The sequence below is a fragment of the Ornithorhynchus anatinus genome, chromosome 8, assembly GCF_004115215.2.
Source record: "Ornithorhynchus anatinus isolate Pmale09 chromosome 8, mOrnAna1.pri.v4, whole genome shotgun sequence".
Taxonomy (NCBI): Eukaryota; Metazoa; Chordata; class Mammalia; order Monotremata; family Ornithorhynchidae; genus Ornithorhynchus; species Ornithorhynchus anatinus.
The window spans coordinates 4,444,570-4,465,034 of record NC_041735.1 but is presented as its reverse complement, the minus strand read 5'-3'; the positions used below and the strand labels follow the sequence as shown (position 1 = coordinate 4,465,034).

Genomic DNA, 20,465 nt, shown 5'->3' with positions numbered 1-20,465 from the left:
AGATAGGAGAAAAGTCTCCCAGAAGTATCTTCTAAGAATCTTCGGAGTATCTCAGTCTTTTAAAGAACTGAGGTGAACAGAATACATCTTGGAGCAGATGATTTTTCACGCAACAAGGAAGGAGATTCAGTTCTGGAGGTGGGATAGGCAACATTCACATCATTTTTAGTCACCATTTTTGAGACTACAGAATCGATTTGCAGGCATAAGTATGTTAGCTGCAGGAAACTGGGGGCGAGAAGGGAAGTTTAACCTGTTGCGTATTGAATAAGCTCAGGGATCATTTTCATCTGTCAAACAATGAGTGAAATCATGTATTTGCCTTCAGCTACACGGCAATCAACTAATTACATCACCTAACTTGTCACGCTGGCTTTTTATACAGCTAACATGATCCAACCAAGCAGATAATTATGTCCTGTGGCATAAAATATATTAAGGCAATGAACATTAAAAGAATTATTTGCCCCATTTTATGCAGCTTTAAAGGACTTCTCTACATCAGGAAAAATGTTCTTCCCCCATTTTTCAGTCTCGAGCATACAGGACAGCATTCATACAATTACCATGGATTGAGCCTTTCATAAGTCTTCTGCCCAGAGTAGGTGCTCGACTAATACTATTGATTATTGATGGATTGGCACTGTAAGATACAATGGGGCTGTATAAACGTTTTGGTGACTGCTTAAAATTCCAACGAGTCTGCAATTACAAATATAAAATTTACTTTTAAGAGAAAAATATCAACATTCTTAATATTAGAGTGTCTAACACCTCTGAAGAGAAACATAAGGCATGTTCCCTGCCAACAAGAAGCTTCCACTCGAATACATTCCAAGCCTCACTGATAACGGGAACTTCAAACCAACTAATCCATCGTATTTAATACTATTTAATACTGAGTGCTTACTCTGTGCAGAGCACTGTCCTATGAGCTTGTACAACAGAGTTTGCAGGCCTGGGCTCTGCCCTCGAGGAGTTTACAATCCAGCAGGGGAGACTGACCCTCAAATAAAATTACAGGTTGGGTGAAACGACAGAGTTTAAAAATATGAACATCAATGCCATGGGCAGTGTGGGTGGGGTGAGTACCCAAAGTGGTTAGAGGATAAGGACTCAACTGAATAGATGATTTTGAATGTGTTGAAGTGGCAGGAATAGTAATAACTGTAATTGTGGGACTTAAGTGCTTGCTATGCGCCAGGCACTGCTCTAAGCACTGAGCTACAGAGAAGATAATCAGGTTGGACACAGTCCCTGTCCCACATAGGGTTCACAGTCTTAATCCTCCTTTTTAGAGATGAGGGAACTGAGGCAAAGAGATGTGATTTGCCCAAGGTCACACAGCAGGCAAGTGGCGGAGCCAGGATAAGAACCCAGGTCCCTCGGACTCCCAGGCCTATGCTCTATCCATTAGGTCAAGCTGGGGTAAATACAATGTGAAGGCTAATCAAGGAAGACCTCCTGGAGATGTGACTTTAAAATAATAACAATAACAGTGTTTGCTGAGTGCTTACTATGTCAGGCACTCTTCCAAAGGCTTTGGAGATGGGCAGAGTAGTGGTCTGCTAGATGTGGAAGGTTGGGGGGTGGGGGGGATAGCAAGCAAGGGGGGGCATAAGCAAGAGGGAGAGGGTTGTGTTGTAGTGGGAAAGGAGTAAGGATAAGTAAGGGGAAGAGAGAGAGAGCTGAGAGTAGAGAGCGAGATCCCCTAAAAGGTGATAAATTACTGTTTGATGTAAAGAGGAATGGACTACCACTCAAGGATTCTGAGGAGTGGGAAAGCATACGCTACTACTCTGCTATATATGTGAACTTCCTTCTTTTTCTCAACAATGGCGGAAGGCAAGACTGAAAACGAGGCTGTAAGCCCGTCGACTAGACTGTAAGACCGTCGACTAGACTGTAAGCCCGTTGACCTGCCTGTAAGCCCATCAATGGGCAGGGATTGTCTCTATCTGTTGCCCAGTTGTCCATTCCAAGCCCTTAGTACAGTGCTCTGCACATAGTAAGTGCTCAATAAATACTATTGAATGAAAACTAAATTAAATATTAATAGGAAGTTCAAATAACTGAGTGATGTTAGTGTGAAGAAAATTAATTTTCAATTATTAGCTAAAGCGTTCCTTTGTAAGATGTTTCCACATAGTACACTCAACACCCTTCACTACCCTGAACTTTTTTTCATTTACTGTGTGTACAGATGTACTTTATTTCCTCAGATAACCAGGACAGAGAGGCATCAAAATAGTCAGTCCCACGAAGAATAGCTAAGTTAAAAGCCTTTAATCCGGAAAGCAGGCTTTTTTTGCAAAGAATTCTGAGTCAATATGCAATTGCTCCACACAATTTTGAGGTACTGGTGAGTACCCTTTTATTGAGTAACATCCTTCAAATTGGGAAACACACCTCTTGCTAACATGTCCACTCACTGCTGCTACCTACCCATCTCTCTTTCCTTCTTTCTTTTTTCTTTCTCTCTTTTTCTCTTTCTTTCTCTCTGCCTCTCTCTCACACACACACAGTTGTTTCACAGGGGTCCGTTTCCCCTGTGAAATTATATGTACAAAGCACCCTTCTTGGTGCAATGCACTGTATCAACTGCTTAAAAATGATCAAAAAAATGCATATATATATACACACACACACACACATTATTTATATATATATATATACATTTATATATATATATATTTCCTGCCCACAAGGAGCTTACACTATAGCTGACACAATGAATGATATTATTAAAGGACATCCTGTAGATGCTAAACTTCTTGCGGAGAGGGAACACGTCTACCAACTCTGTTGGGCTCAGCGGAAAGAGCCCGGGCTTGGGAGTCAGAGGTCATGGGTTCGAATCCCGGCTCTGCCACTTGTCAGCTGGGTGACTGTGGGCAAGTCACTTCACTTCTCTGGGCCTCAGTTACCTCATCTGCAAAATGGGGATGAAGACTGTGAGCCCCACATGGGACAACCTGACCACTTCGTATCCCCCCAGCGCTTAGAACAGTGCTCTGCACATAGTGCTTAACAAATACCAACATTTTTTATTATTATTACTCTTCCACGTGCTTAGTACAGTGCTTTGCATACAGTAAGTGCTCAACAAATACCGCCATCTGGAACTGTATATTTGCTCTGGCTCACTCCTCCAGAGAAATTCTCACAATCGTCCAAATCTTAACTTTCTCAAGTCTGGAAATGTCAATGGTGACGCCCGATGCCTGCTCTGCCCTTTCCCCCTTCCAGCACAACAAGCCCTCTGGAGAGGAGCGGAGCTGCTGCAGTACGTACTGATGTTTATTGGCACTTACCTGGAGCGAAGCACTGGGATAAATACAAACTATCCTATTTAAAATGATTCCTGACCCACACGGTGCTCAAGTAGGGAAAGACAACTGTATTTTTTCTTTGATTGGTACTTGTTAAGCACTTACCAGTGGAAGGCACTGTATTGAGCACTAGGATAGATGTAAGATCGGGTTGGACACAGTCCCTGTCCCACACAGGGCTCAATCCCCATTTTATAGATGAGGGAACCGTGGCCCAGAGTAGTTTAAGTGACCTGCCCAAGGTTACACACCAGACAAGGGGCAGAGCTGGGATTAGAACCCAGGTCCTCTGACTCCCAGGCCAGGGTTCCTTCCATCAGGCCACACCGCTTCACTGTACTGTGGCTTCATCTCTCTCCTCTTCCTGTATGCTCCTAGTTTACCTGCTAACTCTGCCTTTCCCCGATATTTTGATCTCATCTGATATCTTCTCCCACTTCAAGACTGTGAGCTCACTGTGGGCAGGAAATAATAATAATGATGATGATGCTGGTATATGTTAAGCGCTTACTATGTGCAGAGCACTGTTCTAAGCACTGGGGTAGATACAGGGTCATCAGCTTGTCCCATGTGAGGCTCACAGTTAATCCCCATTTTACAAATGAGGTAACTGAGGCACAGAGAAGTGAAGTGACTTGCCCACAGTCACACAGCTGACAAGCGGCAGAGGCGGCATTCGAACTCATGACCTCTGACTCCCAAGCCCGGGCTCTTTCCACTGAGCCGTGCTGCTTCTCTGTATGTATTTGGAATCGTATTAGGTGATACAGTGTCACTCCCAAGGGCTTAGTACAGTGCTTTGCACACAATGAGTGCTCAAGAAATACAATTAATAATCCTGGAGAAGTGAGAAGTCACTTTAGTTTGCTTCACCCCTGGGGAAGGAGAGCTATTATTGTTTCAAGAACGTACTCCATTTTTTATGTCTATTTGCACTCCCTCTTTGGCCAGGATGACATCTGTTCAGCCCCCACCTTGAAGCCCCTCAAGTTTACCTCCTCCTTAATCGTTCTTCCTGCTTAGCAAATTTACTCTGAGCTAGGACTAGCTCTGGAAGGCACACCACCTTGAAAAGTTTCAATTCTATAATGCTACAATGCCTTGAGAGACGCTTTTATGAAAAAAAATAACTTCTGCTTCCACTTGAGGCAAAATAAATGATGCGGCCCTGGGAGGGGCCCTTTGGCAGAGTTCCAGGGGGGAGGAATCTAATTCTGAGAGCTTCCTGGCTCAGGAGGCCCACATTAAGCCCACTAAACCAGCGTTTAGTACAGTGCCTGGCACACAGTAAGCACTTAACACACACCGCAATTATTGGCATTTGTCAAGCGCTTACTATGTGCAAACCACTGTTCTCAGCGCTGGGGGGATACAAGGTGATCAGGTTGTCCCACGTGGGGCTCACAGTCTTCATCCCCATTTTCCAGAAGAGGTCACTGAGGCACAGAGAAGTGAAGTGACTTGCCCAAAGACACCCAGCTGACAAGTGGCAGAGCCAGGATTTGAACCCATGACCTCTGACTCCCCAGCCCGTGCTCTTTCCACTGAGCCACGCTGCTTCTCTTATAATAATAATAATAATTATTATTATTAAGAGCATCCCGAAGGTAGCTAATGGACTCCACTCGGAGGAAGAGATCGAATGACCCAAAGTACTAGTAGCACTGGTCAACCTGGTCAATGCCTGTTCTCCCTGATGCTGTTAAGCGGTTACTATGTGCCAGGTGCTGTCCTAAGCGCTGGGGGGTGGGGAGACAAGCAAATACGGTTGGACGTAGGCCCTGTCCCATGTAGAGGTCACAGTCTAAATCCCCATTTTACAGATGAGGTCACTGAGGCACAGAGAAGTGACTTGCCCAAGGTCACAGAGTGGTGGAGCCGGGATTAGAACCCACGACCTTCTGACTCCCAGCTCCGGGCTCTAGCCACCACACCATGTGTGAGTCCCCTTGGGACAGGGACTGTGTCAGACCTGATTAACTTGTATCGAACCCTGTGTTTAGAATGACGCTGGGCCCAAAGTCAGCGCTTAGAAAGAATATTATTATTATTCTCTCTAGACCTTCTCAGGCAGGGCTGAAAAAGAAAAATAGAATTTCAGGTTCTGCTGAGGAGAGTGCTGAAGCAACAGCTGGGAAGAAGCCAATCACATTTCCCTCAGCCTTGAAAATTCTCAAACTGTACCAAGAAATCAAGTGGACCTCACCCATACGACAGAGAACCGATGAGCTGCATTTTTTCCCAAAATATGATTTAATGACCACTTTAGCAGCCAACAAAATTTATGTGTTGAATGTGCAGTTCACATTCTCTACATAAACTACACAAGAAAGCAGACAAAAATAACTTCTGTGGTGAATGTCTTTTCTTTCCCCCCGGAACTTTTCAGCAGGCACTTCAGAAAGACAAAATTGTGAGGACAAACATTTCACTAACCTTTTCTCTTTTTTTGGTCTCTTAAAATTCAGGAGATCTTTACACAGAGAATGAATTTCAAAACTCAAGCGATTTCCACTCGGTTTTATACATTTTCCATCTTCGGAGATGCCTAAAGAGTTTCCTTTAGATTTACCCACCATTCCAACCTAAGGCTTTGACGGAAGAGCATCGGAACAAGTTAGTGATGCCACCTCTGATGCTTCAAAACGTTTTCATCCGTTAATAAAAATCATTCATTGGGGCCTCAGTTTGGCAGCTAAGAGTCTATAAGGTTTCCCAGGAGGAGGCCAGAGGATTTGAAATTAACCATTTTTGTTTCTCTCAGGAATACAGAGAAGCAGCGGGGCTCAGTGGAAAGAGCGCGGGCTTGGGAATCAGCGGTCATGGGTTCGAATCCCAGCTCTGCCACTTGTCAGCTATGTGACTATGGGCAAGTCACTTCACTTCTCTGGCCTCAGTTACCTCATCTGTAAAATGGGGATTAACTGTGAGCCTCACGTGGGACAACCCGATTACCCTGTATCTACTACTCCAGCGCTTAGAACAGTGCTCTGCACATGGTAAGTGCTTAACAAACACCAACACTATTATTTTATTAATACAACTGTGAAGCATGAGAAGTAGAATGGCCTAGTGGAAAGAGTGTAGGCCTGGGAGTTGGAGGACCCGGGTTCTCATCTTGATTCCACCACGTACTTGCTGTGTGACCTTGGGCAAGTCACTTAACTTCTCTGTGGCTCGATTACCTCACCTATAAAATGGGGATTAAATCCTGCTCCCTCCAATGTAGACTGTGAGTCCCTTGCGAGACGGGGACTGAGTCCAACACGATAAACCTGTATCTATTCCGGCGCTCGGACTAGTCCTCGACACATAATAAGTGCTTAACAAATACCATTTGAAAAAACAGCAATTGTTAAGAGGTAGAAAATATGTTCTTTTCTCATACCTCAAGTCTGGGACTCAACACTCAACAGCCCCCCTTTTTCTCAAGCTCCCCTTCCCCCCCCCCCCAGCATTGTGTATATGTACCTATCTATAATCCTATTTATATTAATAACTGTTTACTTGTTTTGATGTGTGTATACATCTATAATTTTATTTATTATATTGATGCTATGGACGCCTGTTCACTTGTTTTGATGTCTGTCTTCCCCCTTCTAGAGTGTCAGCCCATTGTGGGCAGGGATTGTCTCTCTTTATTGCTGAACTGTACTTTCCAAGCGCTTAGTACAGTTCTCTGCACACAGTAAACGCTCAATAAATACGACCGAATGAATGAGTGAACACCCAAAAATTCTCCACTGCTAGATGAGTCTGCATTTTCTGATCTGAGACTGTTTACGGAGTTTCTGAATAAGCAGTAACAGGCCACAGTAATCCACCTACTATCTGCATGGCTTGAAATGCCACTGACCTGTTATTACAAAATTCTTCCCCAAACTGGATACGACGCCAAACCTCACAGAAAATCCTGACAGTAAGCAGCAAATTATCCCGTTGACCAATTCGGAAATTTGACAGTGGCCTACAGGAAGTGAGGGCCCCAGGTTCGATCAACAGTGAGGTTCAGCCATGACCCAAAATCCCCCAGATAATTCAAGGGAAGATTGCGAGAAAAAGTGATCAAATTTTTACCTTCGTGAGAAATGACTTTGGAAAACAGCGATTCGGGAATTCAAAATAAACCATCATTGCTTTTGAATTCACTTGGGTCAAATCAAGTGAAAGGAGTCCGTTTCTTTCATACACAAGCTTACACAATTATATGAAAGAAAAACAGGGCACCGAGGGGGAAAGAAAAAGAAATAAACGTATCACGGGTGTGCCTTCACTGCTTTCGTAAAATAGACCAGTGATGAGACAGAAGAGATGGCGGTTTCAGTGGTTCCAATTTCAAGCTGAAGAAATCTTTCATTTCTATAGAGGTTTCAGTCTCCATTATATATGTGTGGATGTGGACTCACAAAGGATAACTAGAGCAGGAGGACAAAGCATTTTCTTCTGTGGAGCTAAAACTGCCTTGCTTACTTTCCATTTCAGCATTTTCTGCTCATGGGATGGAGGTAAACAATATTGCACTTCCTTTGAAAGTGACTATGTCACTCCGATATCTCCGCAGAAGCTCTTGGTTTACACGGGGCAGTGTTGACACTGTAAAATAACAATATCTGCTACTTCCTCTTATTTTTTTTTCAAGGGTTTCCTTCCAACAGCTCAGCACTAAACGCTGATCCTTTAATCCCACCAGAGGCCAGTGCAATTCCCCTTTCAAATAATTCACTGGGGACATCTTTGTGTGCAAAGAAAAACCTCTAACAGATTTTGTGTGTTTGCTTTACTTCAGACTGGATTTCTTGTAAGTAGCTTCTCATTTCCGGGGCCAGGATGACTGTCAGAACTACTGAAATAGCCTCTAGACTGTACACTCGCAGTGGGCAGGGAATGTGTCTGCTTATCGTTATACCGGACCCTCCCTAGCGCTTAGTGCAGCGCTTTCCACACAGTAAGCATTCAATAAACATGACTGGATGAAAAAAAACCACCGCTTTAAGGGTAAATACTGCCTAATTTCAATGCCAAATAGCAGTTGTTTGGAGCATCCATAGAAAACTAGGATTGGGTTGCCTTGGTAATTGAAAAATTACATTTCAACCTCCCAAAAACTTCCTATTAAACAGGTACCCGTTAAGGGGCGGCACTTTTCGGCAGGTCGCTTCTGCTCTCCAATGCTGACAACACGAGCCAAAGGATCAGCAAATATTTCAGCCAAATGTCGTCCTCACTTCAAGCCTCGCCACGCCTAGGGGGGTCTTTTCAGTAGCCCCATCCGGCAAACCCTCTTCCATTCCAATTAATCAACTATTTCCAATTCTTGACAACAAATCGAGCGCTGCTCTTTACTTTGAATCCTAATTAAAATGAAGGGATTCCGATAAAACAAGGCCCCGGAGGAGACGGTGCCTTGCATCTTCTCAGCGTCTTGGAGGCCCAACCAACAGGAATCTTTTACGCCCTTGTCACAACTGGATCAAAAGCCAACGTTAATGGTTCTTCTCCTTTGGTGGTGACCCTTCTCAATTTCCACCTCCAAGTCAAAACGGCGACTAAATCAGTTTTGTTCGTTCAAACACCCAGGTTCGTCCAACTTGTGAGAACTGGACGGGTTCTCGTGAACGCAGAGAGAGAGAGGAGGGGGGTGCCGAGGGTGACTTTTAGGGCTCAAGCGCGGCAAACTCTGGGACGAAGTGGGGGAATTAAGCGAGAGGGAGAGTAAAGGACTGGAAAGGTGAAGGGAGAAGCGGTGTGGCCTGGTAGGTAGAGCCTGGGTTCCCTACCCCGCCACTCGCCTGCTCTGTGGCCTTGGGCGGAGGCGCTTCACTTCCCTGCACCTCAGTTACCTCGTCTGCAAAATGGGGATTAAGGCTGGGAGCCCCGTGTGGGCGGGGAATGTGTCTGTTTATACTGCGCTCTCCTAAGCGTTTACTACAGGGCTCTGCACATGGTAAGGGCTCAAATGCAATTCACCGACTGGCTGACACGGACTGTGTCCGATCTCATTAGCCTGGATCTACCCGAGGGTTTAATACGGTGCCTGGCACGTAATAATAATTCTTATAATAATAATAAAGGCGTTTGTTAAGCGCTTACCACGTGCCAGGCATTGTACTGAGCGCTCAACAAATGCCATAAAAAGAAAAGGGGGAAACTAATAACAGTGGCATTTGTTAAGGACCTACTATGTGCCAGGCACTACACTAAGTGCTGGGCACTGTACTAAGCACTTAACAAGTACCATAAAAGAAAAGGGGGCAATAGTAACAATAATGGCATTGGTTAAGGGCCTACTATGTGCCAGGCACTGTACTAAGCGTTGCTCAGAGAAGCAGCGAGGTCCAGCGGAAAGAACCCGGGCTTGGGATTCAGAGATCATGGGTTCCAATCCCGACTCCGCCACTGGTCAGCTGTGGGACTTTGGGCAAGGCGTTTCACTTCTCTGTGCCTCAGTTACCCCATCTGTCAAATGGGGATTCAGACTGTGAGCCCCACGTGGGACAACCTCATCACCTTGTATCCCCCCAGCGCATAGAAGAGTGCTTGGCATAATAAGCGCTTAACAGATGCCATTATTATTATTCATAAGTACAATAAAAAGAAAGGAGAGGGAAGGAGGTTAAGAGCAGTAAACACCCCACGGCGCCCTGAAATTCTGCGGCCTGCCAGCCGCACCGGGCAGGAGGTAGATCCGGCAGCGGCAGGCCGGGGTGTACCAAAACCTCATCTGCAAAATGAGGATTAAAACCCCGAGCTGCGTCCAACCCGATTACCTTGTTATCTGTCCCGACGCTTACTCCAGAGCCCGGCACGCAGGGATTCGCTTAACTACTGCCATAAAAACAAAAACAAAAGGAGCTTTCGAAAAGGTTGGAGCTGCGGCCGGCAAAACGGGCGGGCGAGGTGGCGTGGCAGACACGGTGCCATATGGACCGGGGCAGCCTCGCCACCTTTAACCTCCTAAGAAGAAGAACTGGGGTGTCTGTTCAGCGCTGTGTGCCAAGCACTGTCCTGAGCGCTGGGCTGGATACGAGCAAATCGGGCTGGACACCATCCTTGTCCCCTATGGGGCTCTGGGTCTTCACCCCCATTTTCCAGATGAGGTCACCGAGGCCCAGACCTTTCTTCATAATAATAATAATAGCTGGGGTGTTTTTTAAGTGCTTACTACGTGCCAGGTGCTGTCCTAAGCGCTGGGGTGGACACGATCCAATCGCGCTGGACATGGTCCCTGTCTCCCATATGGGGCTCTCGGTCTTGATCCCCATTTTCCAGATGAGGTCACTGAGGCCCAGACCTCACCTCACAATAAGAATAGTAACTGGGGTATTTTTTAGGTGCTTACTGTGTGCCAGGCACTGTCCTAAGCGCTGGGGTGGACAGGAGCCAATCGCAGTGGACACAGTCCTTATCCCATATGGGACTCTAGGTCTCGATCCCCATTTTCCGGATGAAGTCACTGAGGCCCAGCTCTTACGTCCCAATAATAATAATAATAATAATAATTGGGGTATTGTTAAGCGCTCGCTGTGTGCCAGGCACTGTCCTAAACGCTGGGAGGGACACGAGCCAATAGTTGGGGTATTTGTTAAGTGTTCACCGTGTGCCAGGCACTGTCCTAAACGCTGCGAGGGACAGGAACCAATCGTGCTGGGAAAATGGGCTCTCCATCCCCATTTTCCAGATGAGGTCACTGAGGCCCAGCCCTCACCTCCCAATAATAATAACAATAACAGTTATTGGGGCATTAGTTAAGCAATTACGGTGTGCCAGACACCGTCCTAAGCGCTGGGAGGGACACGATTCAATCCTGCTGGACACTGCCCCTGTTCCATATGGGCTCTCCGTCTCGATCCCCATTATCCAGATGAGGTCACTGAGGCCCAGCCCTGGCCTACTAAAAATAATGATAATCATGGGAGTATCAGTTAAGCGCTCACAGTGTGCCAAGCACTGCCCTAAGCGCTGGGATGGACAAGGAGCCAATCGTGCTGGACACTGCCCCTGACCCATATGGGGCTGTCGATGCCCATTTTCCAGATGGGGTCACTGAGGCCCGGCCCTCACCTCCCAATAATAATCATGGGAGCATCAGCTAAGCGCTCACGGTGTGCCAAGCACTGCCCTAAGCGCTGAGATGGACAGGAGCTAATTGTGGACACTCCCATACGGCTGCCGATGCCCATTTTGCAGATGAGGTCACTGAGGCCCGGCCCTCACCTCCCAATAATAATCATGGGAGCATCAGCTAAGCGCTCACGGTGTGCCAAACACTGCCCTAAGCGTTGGGATGGACAAGGAGCCAATCGTGCTGGACACTGCCCCTGACCCATATGGGGCTGTCGATGCCCATTTTGCAGATGGGGTCACTGAGGCCCGGCCCTCACCTCCCAATAGTAATCACGGGAGCATCAGCTAAGCGCTCACGGTGGGCCAAGCACTGCCCTAAGCGCTGAGATGGAATGGTGCCGACTCCTGTCCCTGCCCCATACGGGGCTGTCGATGCCCATTTTGCAGATGAGGTGGCCGAGGCCCGGCCGTCCCCTCCCAGTAAAAACAACACTGCTAATAAGCGGGGTGTTATTGAAGCGGTGTGGCAGACATTGCCCTAAGCGCTGGGGCGCGGGGGCCTCTGGCCGGGGGGGCGAGGAGGAGGGGGGGGAGGGTGGTGAGGCGGGAGCCGGGCCTACCTCAAGGAGCCGCGGCCGCCTGGCCGAGGCGGCGGCAGCCTCGCCTTCAGTCCTCCGCCCTCCTTTCTCCTCACTTCTCCTCACCGACGACGACGGCGGGCCGCCCGGCCTCCTCCCTCCTCCGCGGCGGCTGTTGAGGCGACGGGGCGGCGCCCGCGCGGCCTGCCGGGACTTGTAGTTCCGCCGCCGCCCCTGGCCGACGAAACCCCCCGAGGCGGGAACTACAACGCCCAGAGGGCACCGCGGCGCCCGCCGGAAGTCAGGGGGGCCCGGCCGGCCCTCTGCGCGGCGCCATCACAACATCCGGGCACTCCGGGGGGGGGGGGGGGCGGTTGCCATGGAAACGGAGGCCAGCGTGGTCCGGGATGGAGTCGGGGACCGGGCGGCCGAGGGATGCTCTGGGGGACAGCGAGGGACAGAGCGCCAGGCCAGTGGAGGGGACTGTCATGCCCGGGGGCCTCCTAGTCATTCGATTCATTCTTGATCCCATTTATTGCTATTGTTTTTGTTTACGATGAGACCGTAAGCCCGGCAAAGGGCAGGGACTGTCTCTAGCTGTTACCCATTTGGCCATTCCAAGCGCTTAGTCCACTGCTCTGCACATAGGATGCGCTCAAGAAATACTATTGAATGAATGAATGGATATTTATTTGCTATTGTTTTAATGAGATGTTCTTCCCCTCGATTCTATTTATTGCTTATGGTTCTTAATAATAATAATGTTGGTATTTGTTAAGCGCTTACTATGTGCCGAGCACCGTTCTAAGCGCTGGGGTAGACACAGGGGAATCAGGTTGTCCCACGTGGGGCTCACAGTCTTAATCCCCATTTTACAGATGAGGGAACTGAGGCACCGAGAAGTTAAGTGACTTGCCCAAAGTCACACAGCTGACAAGTGGTAGAGCCGGGGTTCGAACCCATGACCTCTGACCCCAAAGCCCGTGCTCTTTCCAGTGAGCCACGCTGCTTCTCTGGTTCTTGTCCGTCCGTCTCCCCCGTTGAGACCGTAAGCCCATCCGAGGGCAGGGACTGTCTCTAGCTGTTACCCATTTGTCCATTCCAAGCGCTTAGTCCAGTGCTCTGCACATAGGAAGCGCTCAAGAAATACTATTGAATGAATGAATGGATATTTATTTGCTATTGTTTTAATGAGATGTTCTTCCCCTCGATTCTATTTATTGCTATGGTTCTTGTCCGTCCGTCTCCCCCGATGAGACCGTAAGCCCATCCAAGGGCAGGGACTGTCTCTAGCTGTTACCTATTTGTCCATTCCAAGCGCTTAGTCCAGTGCTCTGCACATAGGAAGCGCTCAAGAAATACTATTGAATGAATGAATTCAGTAGTATCTATTGAGCGCTTCCTAGGTGCAAGAGCACTGTACTATTGGCTATTGTTTTAATGAGATGTTCTTCCCCTTGATTCTATTTATTGCCATTGTTCTTGTCTGTCCGTCTCCCCCGATTAGACCGTAAGACCGTCAGAGGGCAGGGACTGTCTCTATAATAATAATGTTGGTATTTGTTAAGCCCTTACTATGTGCAGAGCACTGTTCTAAGTGCTGGGGGAGATACAGGGTCATCAGTTTGCCCCACGAGAGACTCACAGTCTTCATCCCCATTTTACAGTTGAGGCAAGTGAGGCCCAGAGAAGTGAAGTGACTTGCCCACAGTCACACAGCTGACTAGTGGCAGGGCAGGGATTTGAACCCATGACCTCTGACTCCCAAGCCCGGGCTCTTTCCACTGAGCCACGCTGCTTCTCAATCTCTGTTACCGATTTGTTCATTCCAAGCGCTTAGTCCAGTGCTCTGCACATCGTAAGCGCTCAATAAATACTATTGAATGAATGAATGAATGAATGTACGAAGCGCTTGGAATGGACAAACAGGCCACAGATAGAGACAGTCCCTGCCCATTGACGGGCTTACAGTCTAACTGGGGGAGACGGACGGACAAAAACAATAGCAATAAATAGAATCGAGGGGATGGACATCTCATTAACAAAATAAAGAGGGTAATAAAAATAAAAATAGCATTGTGCTCAGCGCTGGGAGACCCACAGCCCCACGTGGCTTCCGACCCCCATTTGCTCCTACGATGATGACCGATTAGACTGTGGGCCCGTCATTGGGCAGGGATGCTCTCTGTTGCCGAACTGTCCATTCCAAGCGCTTAGTACAGTGCTCTGCACATAGGAAGCGCTCAAGAAATACTATTGAATGAATGACTGTGTCTCTTAAGCGCTCCTCTGTTCATTTGTTGAGCAATTACTATGCGCAGAGCACTGGACGAAGCTCTTGGAATGCATAAAATAATAATAATAATGTCGGCATTCGTTAGGCGCTTACTCTGTGTCAAGCACTGTTCTCAGCGCCGGGGAGGGGAGGCAAGGTGATCAGGGTGTCCCACGTGGGGCTCACAGTCCTCATCCCCATTTTCCAGATGAGGTCACTGAGGCCCAGGGAAGTGAAGTGACTTGCCCAAAGTCACCCAGCTGACAAGTGGTGGAGCCGGGATTAGAACCCATGACCTCTGACTCCCAAGCCCAGGCTCTTTCCACTAGGCCCTGCTGCTTCCCAGCGCTCAGTAATAATACTAATGATGGTATTTGTTAAGCAATTACTATGTGCCAGGCTCTGTACTAAGCGCTGGGGTGGATACAAGCAAATCGGGTTGGAAGCCCCCTGTTCCACGTGGGGCTCACACTCTCAACCCCTATTTTACAGATGAGGGAACTGAAGCCCAGACAAGCGAAGTGACTTGCCCAAGGTCACACAGCAGACAAATGGCGGACCCAGAATTAATAAAACCCATGACCTTCTGACTCCCAGGCCCGTGCTCTATCCACTACGCCATGCCGATTCTAATAATAATAATAATAATAATAATGTTGGCATTTGTTAAGTGCTTAGTATGTGCAGAGCACTGTTCTAAGCGCTGGGGTAGGCACAGGGGAATCAGGTTGTCCCACATGAGGCTCACAGTTAATCCCCATTTTACAAGTGAGGGAACTGGGGCCCAGAGAAGTGAAGTGACTTGCCCACAGCCACACAGCTGACAAGTGGCAGAGCCGGAATTCGAACCCATGACCTCTGACTCCCAAGCCCGGGCTCTTTCCACGGAGCCACGCGGCTTCTAGTACAGCGCCTGGCACGCGGTAAGCACTTAAATACCATTATTATTATAATACAGGGCGATCAGACTCAGCCCCTGGGGCCATCGAGCCTCACAGAACAGGTATTTAATTCCCTTTCGACAGATGAGGAAGCTGAGGCACAGAGCATGAAAGTATCTTACCCAGCGGTCAAATGGCGGAGCCAGGATTAAAATCCAGGCCTCCCGACTCGCAGTCCTGTGTTCTTTCCCCTCGGCTACACTGCCTCTCTGGCCCGGCCCTGTTACTTTCTGAGTGTGTGTGCGTGTGTTTTGGCGAGTGGGAAGCGGGGAGAGAATTCTGTGAAAGTGGCAAAAACCAAATAAATGTGTGAAGGCACCAGGAAATCCAGAGATGATAATGTTGGTTTTTGTTAAGCGCTTACTATGTGCAGAGCACTGTTCTAAGAGCTTGGGGAGATACAGGGTCATCGGGTTGTCCCACGTGGGGCTCACAGTCTTAATCCCCATTTTCCAGATGAGGGAACGGAGGCCCAGGGAAGTGAAGGGACTTGCCCACAGTCACACAGCTGACAAGCGGCAGAGCCGGGATTCGAACCCATGATCGCTGACTCCCAGGCCCGGGCTCTTTCCACTGCTGCTTCTTTGGAAAAAAAAAAACAAAGAACAGGCTCTGCAGGCATTCCTGCCAACCCATAGGGCATCGCCAGGGCTGAGACTGTGGGTTGTGATGAGAAAAAATAATAATTATTATGGTGTTTGTTAAGCGTTTACTATGTGCCAAGCACCTTTCTAAGCGCTGGGGGAGATACAAGGTAATCAGGTTGTCCCACGTGGGGCTCACAGTCATCATCCCCATTTTATCGATGAGGGAACTGAGGCCCAGAGAAGTTAAGTGGTTTGCCCAAGGTCACACAGCAGACAGGAATCGGAGCTGGGATTCGAACTCACGTCCTCTGACTCCCAAGCCCGGGCTCTTTCCACTAAGCCACTGAGTAGAGTCTGGAATTCCATTTTAGGAAGAAAAGGGAAGTCAAAGAAGAGAAAGGAAGAGACTCTCTGTGCTCCAACTCCAAAGAGAGCAGAGTAAGAGGAGGTGGATTTAAATCGCAACGGGGAGGTGTAAATTAGTTGCAGGGGACAAACTCTTGCTGGTAAAGGGGAGAGAGTATACAGTTTTTAAGAATGAGATGGAAACAACCATCTGTTTTGGAATTGGATATAAGTGGCTTAGTTGGGTGCCAAGCACTGTAATAATAATAATGTTGGTATTTGTTAAGCGCTTACTACGGGCAGAGCACTGTTCGAAGCGCTGGGGTAGAGACAGGGGAATGAGGTCGTCCCACGTGAGGCTCACAGTCTTCATCCCCATTTTACAGATGAGGGAACTGAGGCACAGAGAAGTGAAGTGACTTGCCCACAGTCACACAGCTGACAAATGGCAGAGCTGGGATTCGAACCCATGACCTGTGACTCCCAAGCCCGGGCTCCGTCCACGGAGCCACGCTGCTTCTCTGTACTAAGCACTGGGATAGATAGAAGATAACCAGGTCCCACATGCGGTTCACGTTCTAAATAGGAGGGAGCAAGGGTGTTGAATCCGCATTTTAGAGAAGCAGCGTGGCTCAGTGGAAAGAGGTCATGGGTTCGAATTTTGGCTCGGCCACTTTTCAGCTGTGAGACTTTGGGCAAGTCACTTCACTTCTCGGTGCCTCAGTGACCTCATCTGTAAAATGGGGATGAAGACTGAGAGCCCCACGTGGGACAACCTGATTCCCCTGTGTCTACCCCAGCGCTTAGAACAGTGCTCGGCACCTAGTAAGCGCTTAACAAATACCAACATTACTATTATTTTGCTGATGAGGGAACTGAGTCACAGAGAAGCTTCTCTTTCACTTCAACTTAAAACTGCCCGTATGCTCCTTTTTCATCGGATTTGTTAAGCATTTACTACATACCAGGTTGTTTTGCTGTCTGCCTCCCCCCGTTTAGACCGTGAGCCCGTCGTTGGGCAGGGATTGTCTCTATCTGCTGCCAAACTGTCCATTCCAAGCGCTCAGTACAGTGCTCTGCACACAGTAAGCGCTCAATAAATACGACCGAATGAATGAACGAATGAATTAAGCGCTGGGGTAGGTACAAGCTTATCAGGTTGGACCCAGTCCCCGTCCCACATGGGGCTCGCGGTCTTAATCCCCATTTTATTAATAATAATAATGTTGGTATTTGTTAAGCGCTTACTATGTGCCGAGCACTGTTCTAAGCGCTGGGGGAGATACAGGGTCATCAGGTGGTCCCACGTGAGGCTCACAGTCTTAATCCCCATTTTACAGATGAGGCAACTCGGCCACGGAGAAGTTAAGTGACCTGCCCGAGGTCGCCCAGCAGACAAGGAGCAGAGTTGGAATTTGAACCCAGGTCCTTCCGACTCCCAGGCCTGTGCTCTCTCCAGTAGGCCATGCTGCCTCCTGACCTTGGAAGGTATATTAGAAGTACTAGAAAAGAAGTACTTGAGAAGCAGCGTGGCTCAGTGGAAAGAGCCCGGGCTTAGGAGTCAGAGGTCATGGGTTCTAATCCCGGCTCCGCCACCTGTCAGCTGTGTGACCTTGGGCAAGTCACTTCACTTCTCGGTGCCTCAGCGACCTCATCTGTCAAATGGGGATGAAGAGTGTGAGCCTCACGTGGGATGACCTGATTACCCTGTATCTACTCCAGCGCTTAGAACAGTGCTCAGCACATAGAAGCAGCGTGGCTAAGCGGAAAGAGCCCGGGCTTGGGAGTCAGAGGTCGTGGGTTCTAATCCCGGCTCCGCCACCTGTCAGCTGTGTGACTTCGGGCAAGTCACTTCACTTCTCGGTGCCTCAGTGACCTCATCTGTCAAATGGGGATGAAGAGTGTGAGCCTCACGTGGGACGACCCGATTACCCTGTATCTACCCCGGCGCTTAGAACAGTGCTCGGCACATAGTGAGCGCCTAACAAATACCAACATTATTATAAAGTATGGCAGCTGGCTTCTATTCCCAGCTCCGTCCCTTGTCTGCAGCGTGACCTGGGGCAAATCACTTCACTTCTCTGTGTCTCAGTGACCTCATCTGTAAAGTGGGGATTAAAACCGGGAACCCCGTGTGGGACCGAGACTGTGTCCAACCTGATTAGCTTGTGTCTACCCCAGCGCTTAGAACAGTGCCTGGCACATAGTAAGCGCTTAACAAATGCCATTAAAAAACCCCACAAAAAAACCCAAGTCTTCTGACTCCCAGGCCAGCGCTCCTTCTACTTCCTCCCTTCTAATCCTCTGCTAATTTCATTTTACACAGAAAAAATCATCTCTGATCAAAATAACTGAACTAAAACTGAGTTATCAGTGGGTTCAATTCAGTGATGAAACGTTCATTCATTCAATAGTATTTTCATTCAATAGTATTTATTGAGCGCTTACTATGTGCAGAGCCCTGGACTAAGCGCTTGGAATGGACAGATCGGCAACAGAGACAGTCCCTGCCCTTTGACGGACTTACAGTGGAAAGAGCCCGGGCTTTGGAGTCAGAGGTCATGGGTTCGAATCCCTGCTCGGCCACATGTCAGCTGGGTGACTTTGGGCAAGTCACTTTACTTCTCTGGGCCTCAGTTACCTCAACTGTAAAATGGGGATTAAGACTGTGAGCCCCACGTGGGACGACCTGATTCCCCTGTGTCTACCCCAGCGCTTAGAACGGTGCTCGGCACATCGTAAGCGCTTAACAAATACCAACATTATTATTATTATATATAAAGGATGGAAAAAATTCTTTCTTTCAGATCATTCTAATTACATGGGAAAATTATAATTTCCCCTCTCTCATGATAAAAAAAGTGTTGATTGTGTGAAGAGAAAGAGATTTAAATTATGTTACGTTCCTTAAAAAACAAAAATTATAAATTATATATACCTTGTTCTTCCTCTCAGGAGAGAACTGTTCTCAGGAGATACTGAGCCCGCACCAATCGGTAGAACCTGTTTTAACCCAGGCAATCCGGTGTTTTCCTGCATGTTGGCCCCAGAGAATCTCCACACCTCATCCTCACTATCGAAACCCCAAACGATCATGTATAAAACAACCTCGAGTGATTACGGCGGATTGACCCCAACGGCCGAATGTCTTCCCCGCAAATACTTTCCGAAGGATCAGAGTTTTTCAAAGGTTCTTAGAGCCGCTGGAATGTTCCAGGATAACTCCCTAAATACCGAAATCGATAAAGGCAGGGTCTGTGACGTCGCAAATTTTCAACACACTTTATGAAATCAAATGTCTTCGGCCGGGGCCTTTTGAAATCGTCTTCGGCCTGGGAAACTGGCATTTTCAGCAGTGTCCAAAATCTTCGGACCACGCCGGGGACAGACGGGGAAAAAAAGAAAATAAACGTCTGAAGAACCGAGTTTCTAGAAGAGCCAGATGGAAAGGACAGATCTTAGAGAGAATGGAGTTTTTTCCAAATGTTTGAAATTGACAGTGCCCCCAAATTAAAATCTTGTCAAGAACAACTGAAGTGGCAAAAACTGGTTTCCTCCTCGAAGACATTTCGTAAATAAATACCCCAGATTTCCCTCTCCACGCAGACACCGAAGTTTTCTTCTCACATAAGCCCGGGAGAGTAGGTGACAATGAGTATTATCCCCATTTTACAGATGGAATAAATGAGAGGTCAAAATCACCTCGTCAGTGGCAAAACTGCAGGTCTCTGCTCAAGGACCCATTTCTAGATGACCTTATCGTGGTGATCACGCTGGTTCTGAACAGTGATTCTCCGGGTTAAATTATTCTTGAACCTTCCTTTTACGATTCTTATAACAACATTAGCCTCTACCTTAACCAGTGGTTTCCATTCTATCCTCTGCTGGGACATTTTTCTTTCTCAAATGAACCTTGAAAGATTCCCCAATGTCCACATTTTGATTCCCAATTTCAGCGTGGCGGGGTCCGTTCTTATTCACTGAACTTTTCTAGATCTCTGAGAAGACACCAAAAGAATATCTAACTAAAAAAATGTACGAGACTTTGCTCGTTTACTCTAAAAGGTTTAAAACCAAGTTTTGTTGTTGCGGGATGTCTGAATGTCTAAAGGGATTGAATTCACATCCGTATGTAACGGATTAGTCATTTCAGGGAAACCCTCCCTTTTCTATGGGACTGAAAAGAATGAATTGGGAGTTTGGCTAATAGTTTTTGGAGTGACTTTTAAAGACAAGCCCATCCTTTTTGTTGGACAGAGTTGAAAATGCAGTTTCCTTCCTGGGCCACATACCAAAAAGCAGTAGAAAAGCGACGTGTATAAATAATAAAATATCAAATTTTA

The 20,465-nt window shown here is 47.6% G+C and overlaps 2 protein-coding genes across 3 annotated transcripts in view; one reads left to right on the top strand and one right to left on the bottom strand.

Annotated features, from left to right (window-relative positions):
* The window catches only part of CCPG1 (cell cycle progression 1), a 39,271-nt gene extending 27,116 nt beyond the window's left edge, over positions 1-12,155 (bottom strand). Inside the window, exon 1 of one of the 2 annotated variants that reach the window (XM_007669257.4) lies at positions 12,017-12,155. The gene's annotated coding sequence lies outside the window, so the exon portion shown is untranslated. Of the gene's footprint in view, positions 1-5,768; positions 5,858-12,016 lie in introns of those variants that run through there. The other variant, XM_029070739.2, reaches the window with a different exon arrangement.
* Positions 12,156-12,351: 196 nt separating this feature from the next.
* On the top strand, positions 12,352-20,465 carry C8H15orf65 (chromosome 8 C15orf65 homolog). The gene is made up of 2 exons (XM_007669253.2): positions 12,352-12,443; positions 19,078-20,465. The coding sequence occupies exons 1-2, from the start codon at positions 12,382-12,384 to the stop codon at positions 19,409-19,411; spliced, it is 396 nt and encodes a 131-aa protein (XP_007667443.2). The 5' UTR covers positions 12,352-12,381; the 3' UTR covers positions 19,412-20,465.

Excerpts from the sequence above, each read along its gene's own strand:
- C8H15orf65 (XM_007669253.2), top strand. The coding sequence starts at position 12,382 with ATGGAGTCGGGGACCGGGCGGCCGAGGGATGCTCTGGGGGACAGCGAG. Across the intron at positions 12,444-19,077 it reads AGCGAGGGACAGAGCGCCAG|GAGAGAACTGTTCTCAGGAG; the intron begins GCCAGTGGAGGG and ends TCTTCCTCTCAG.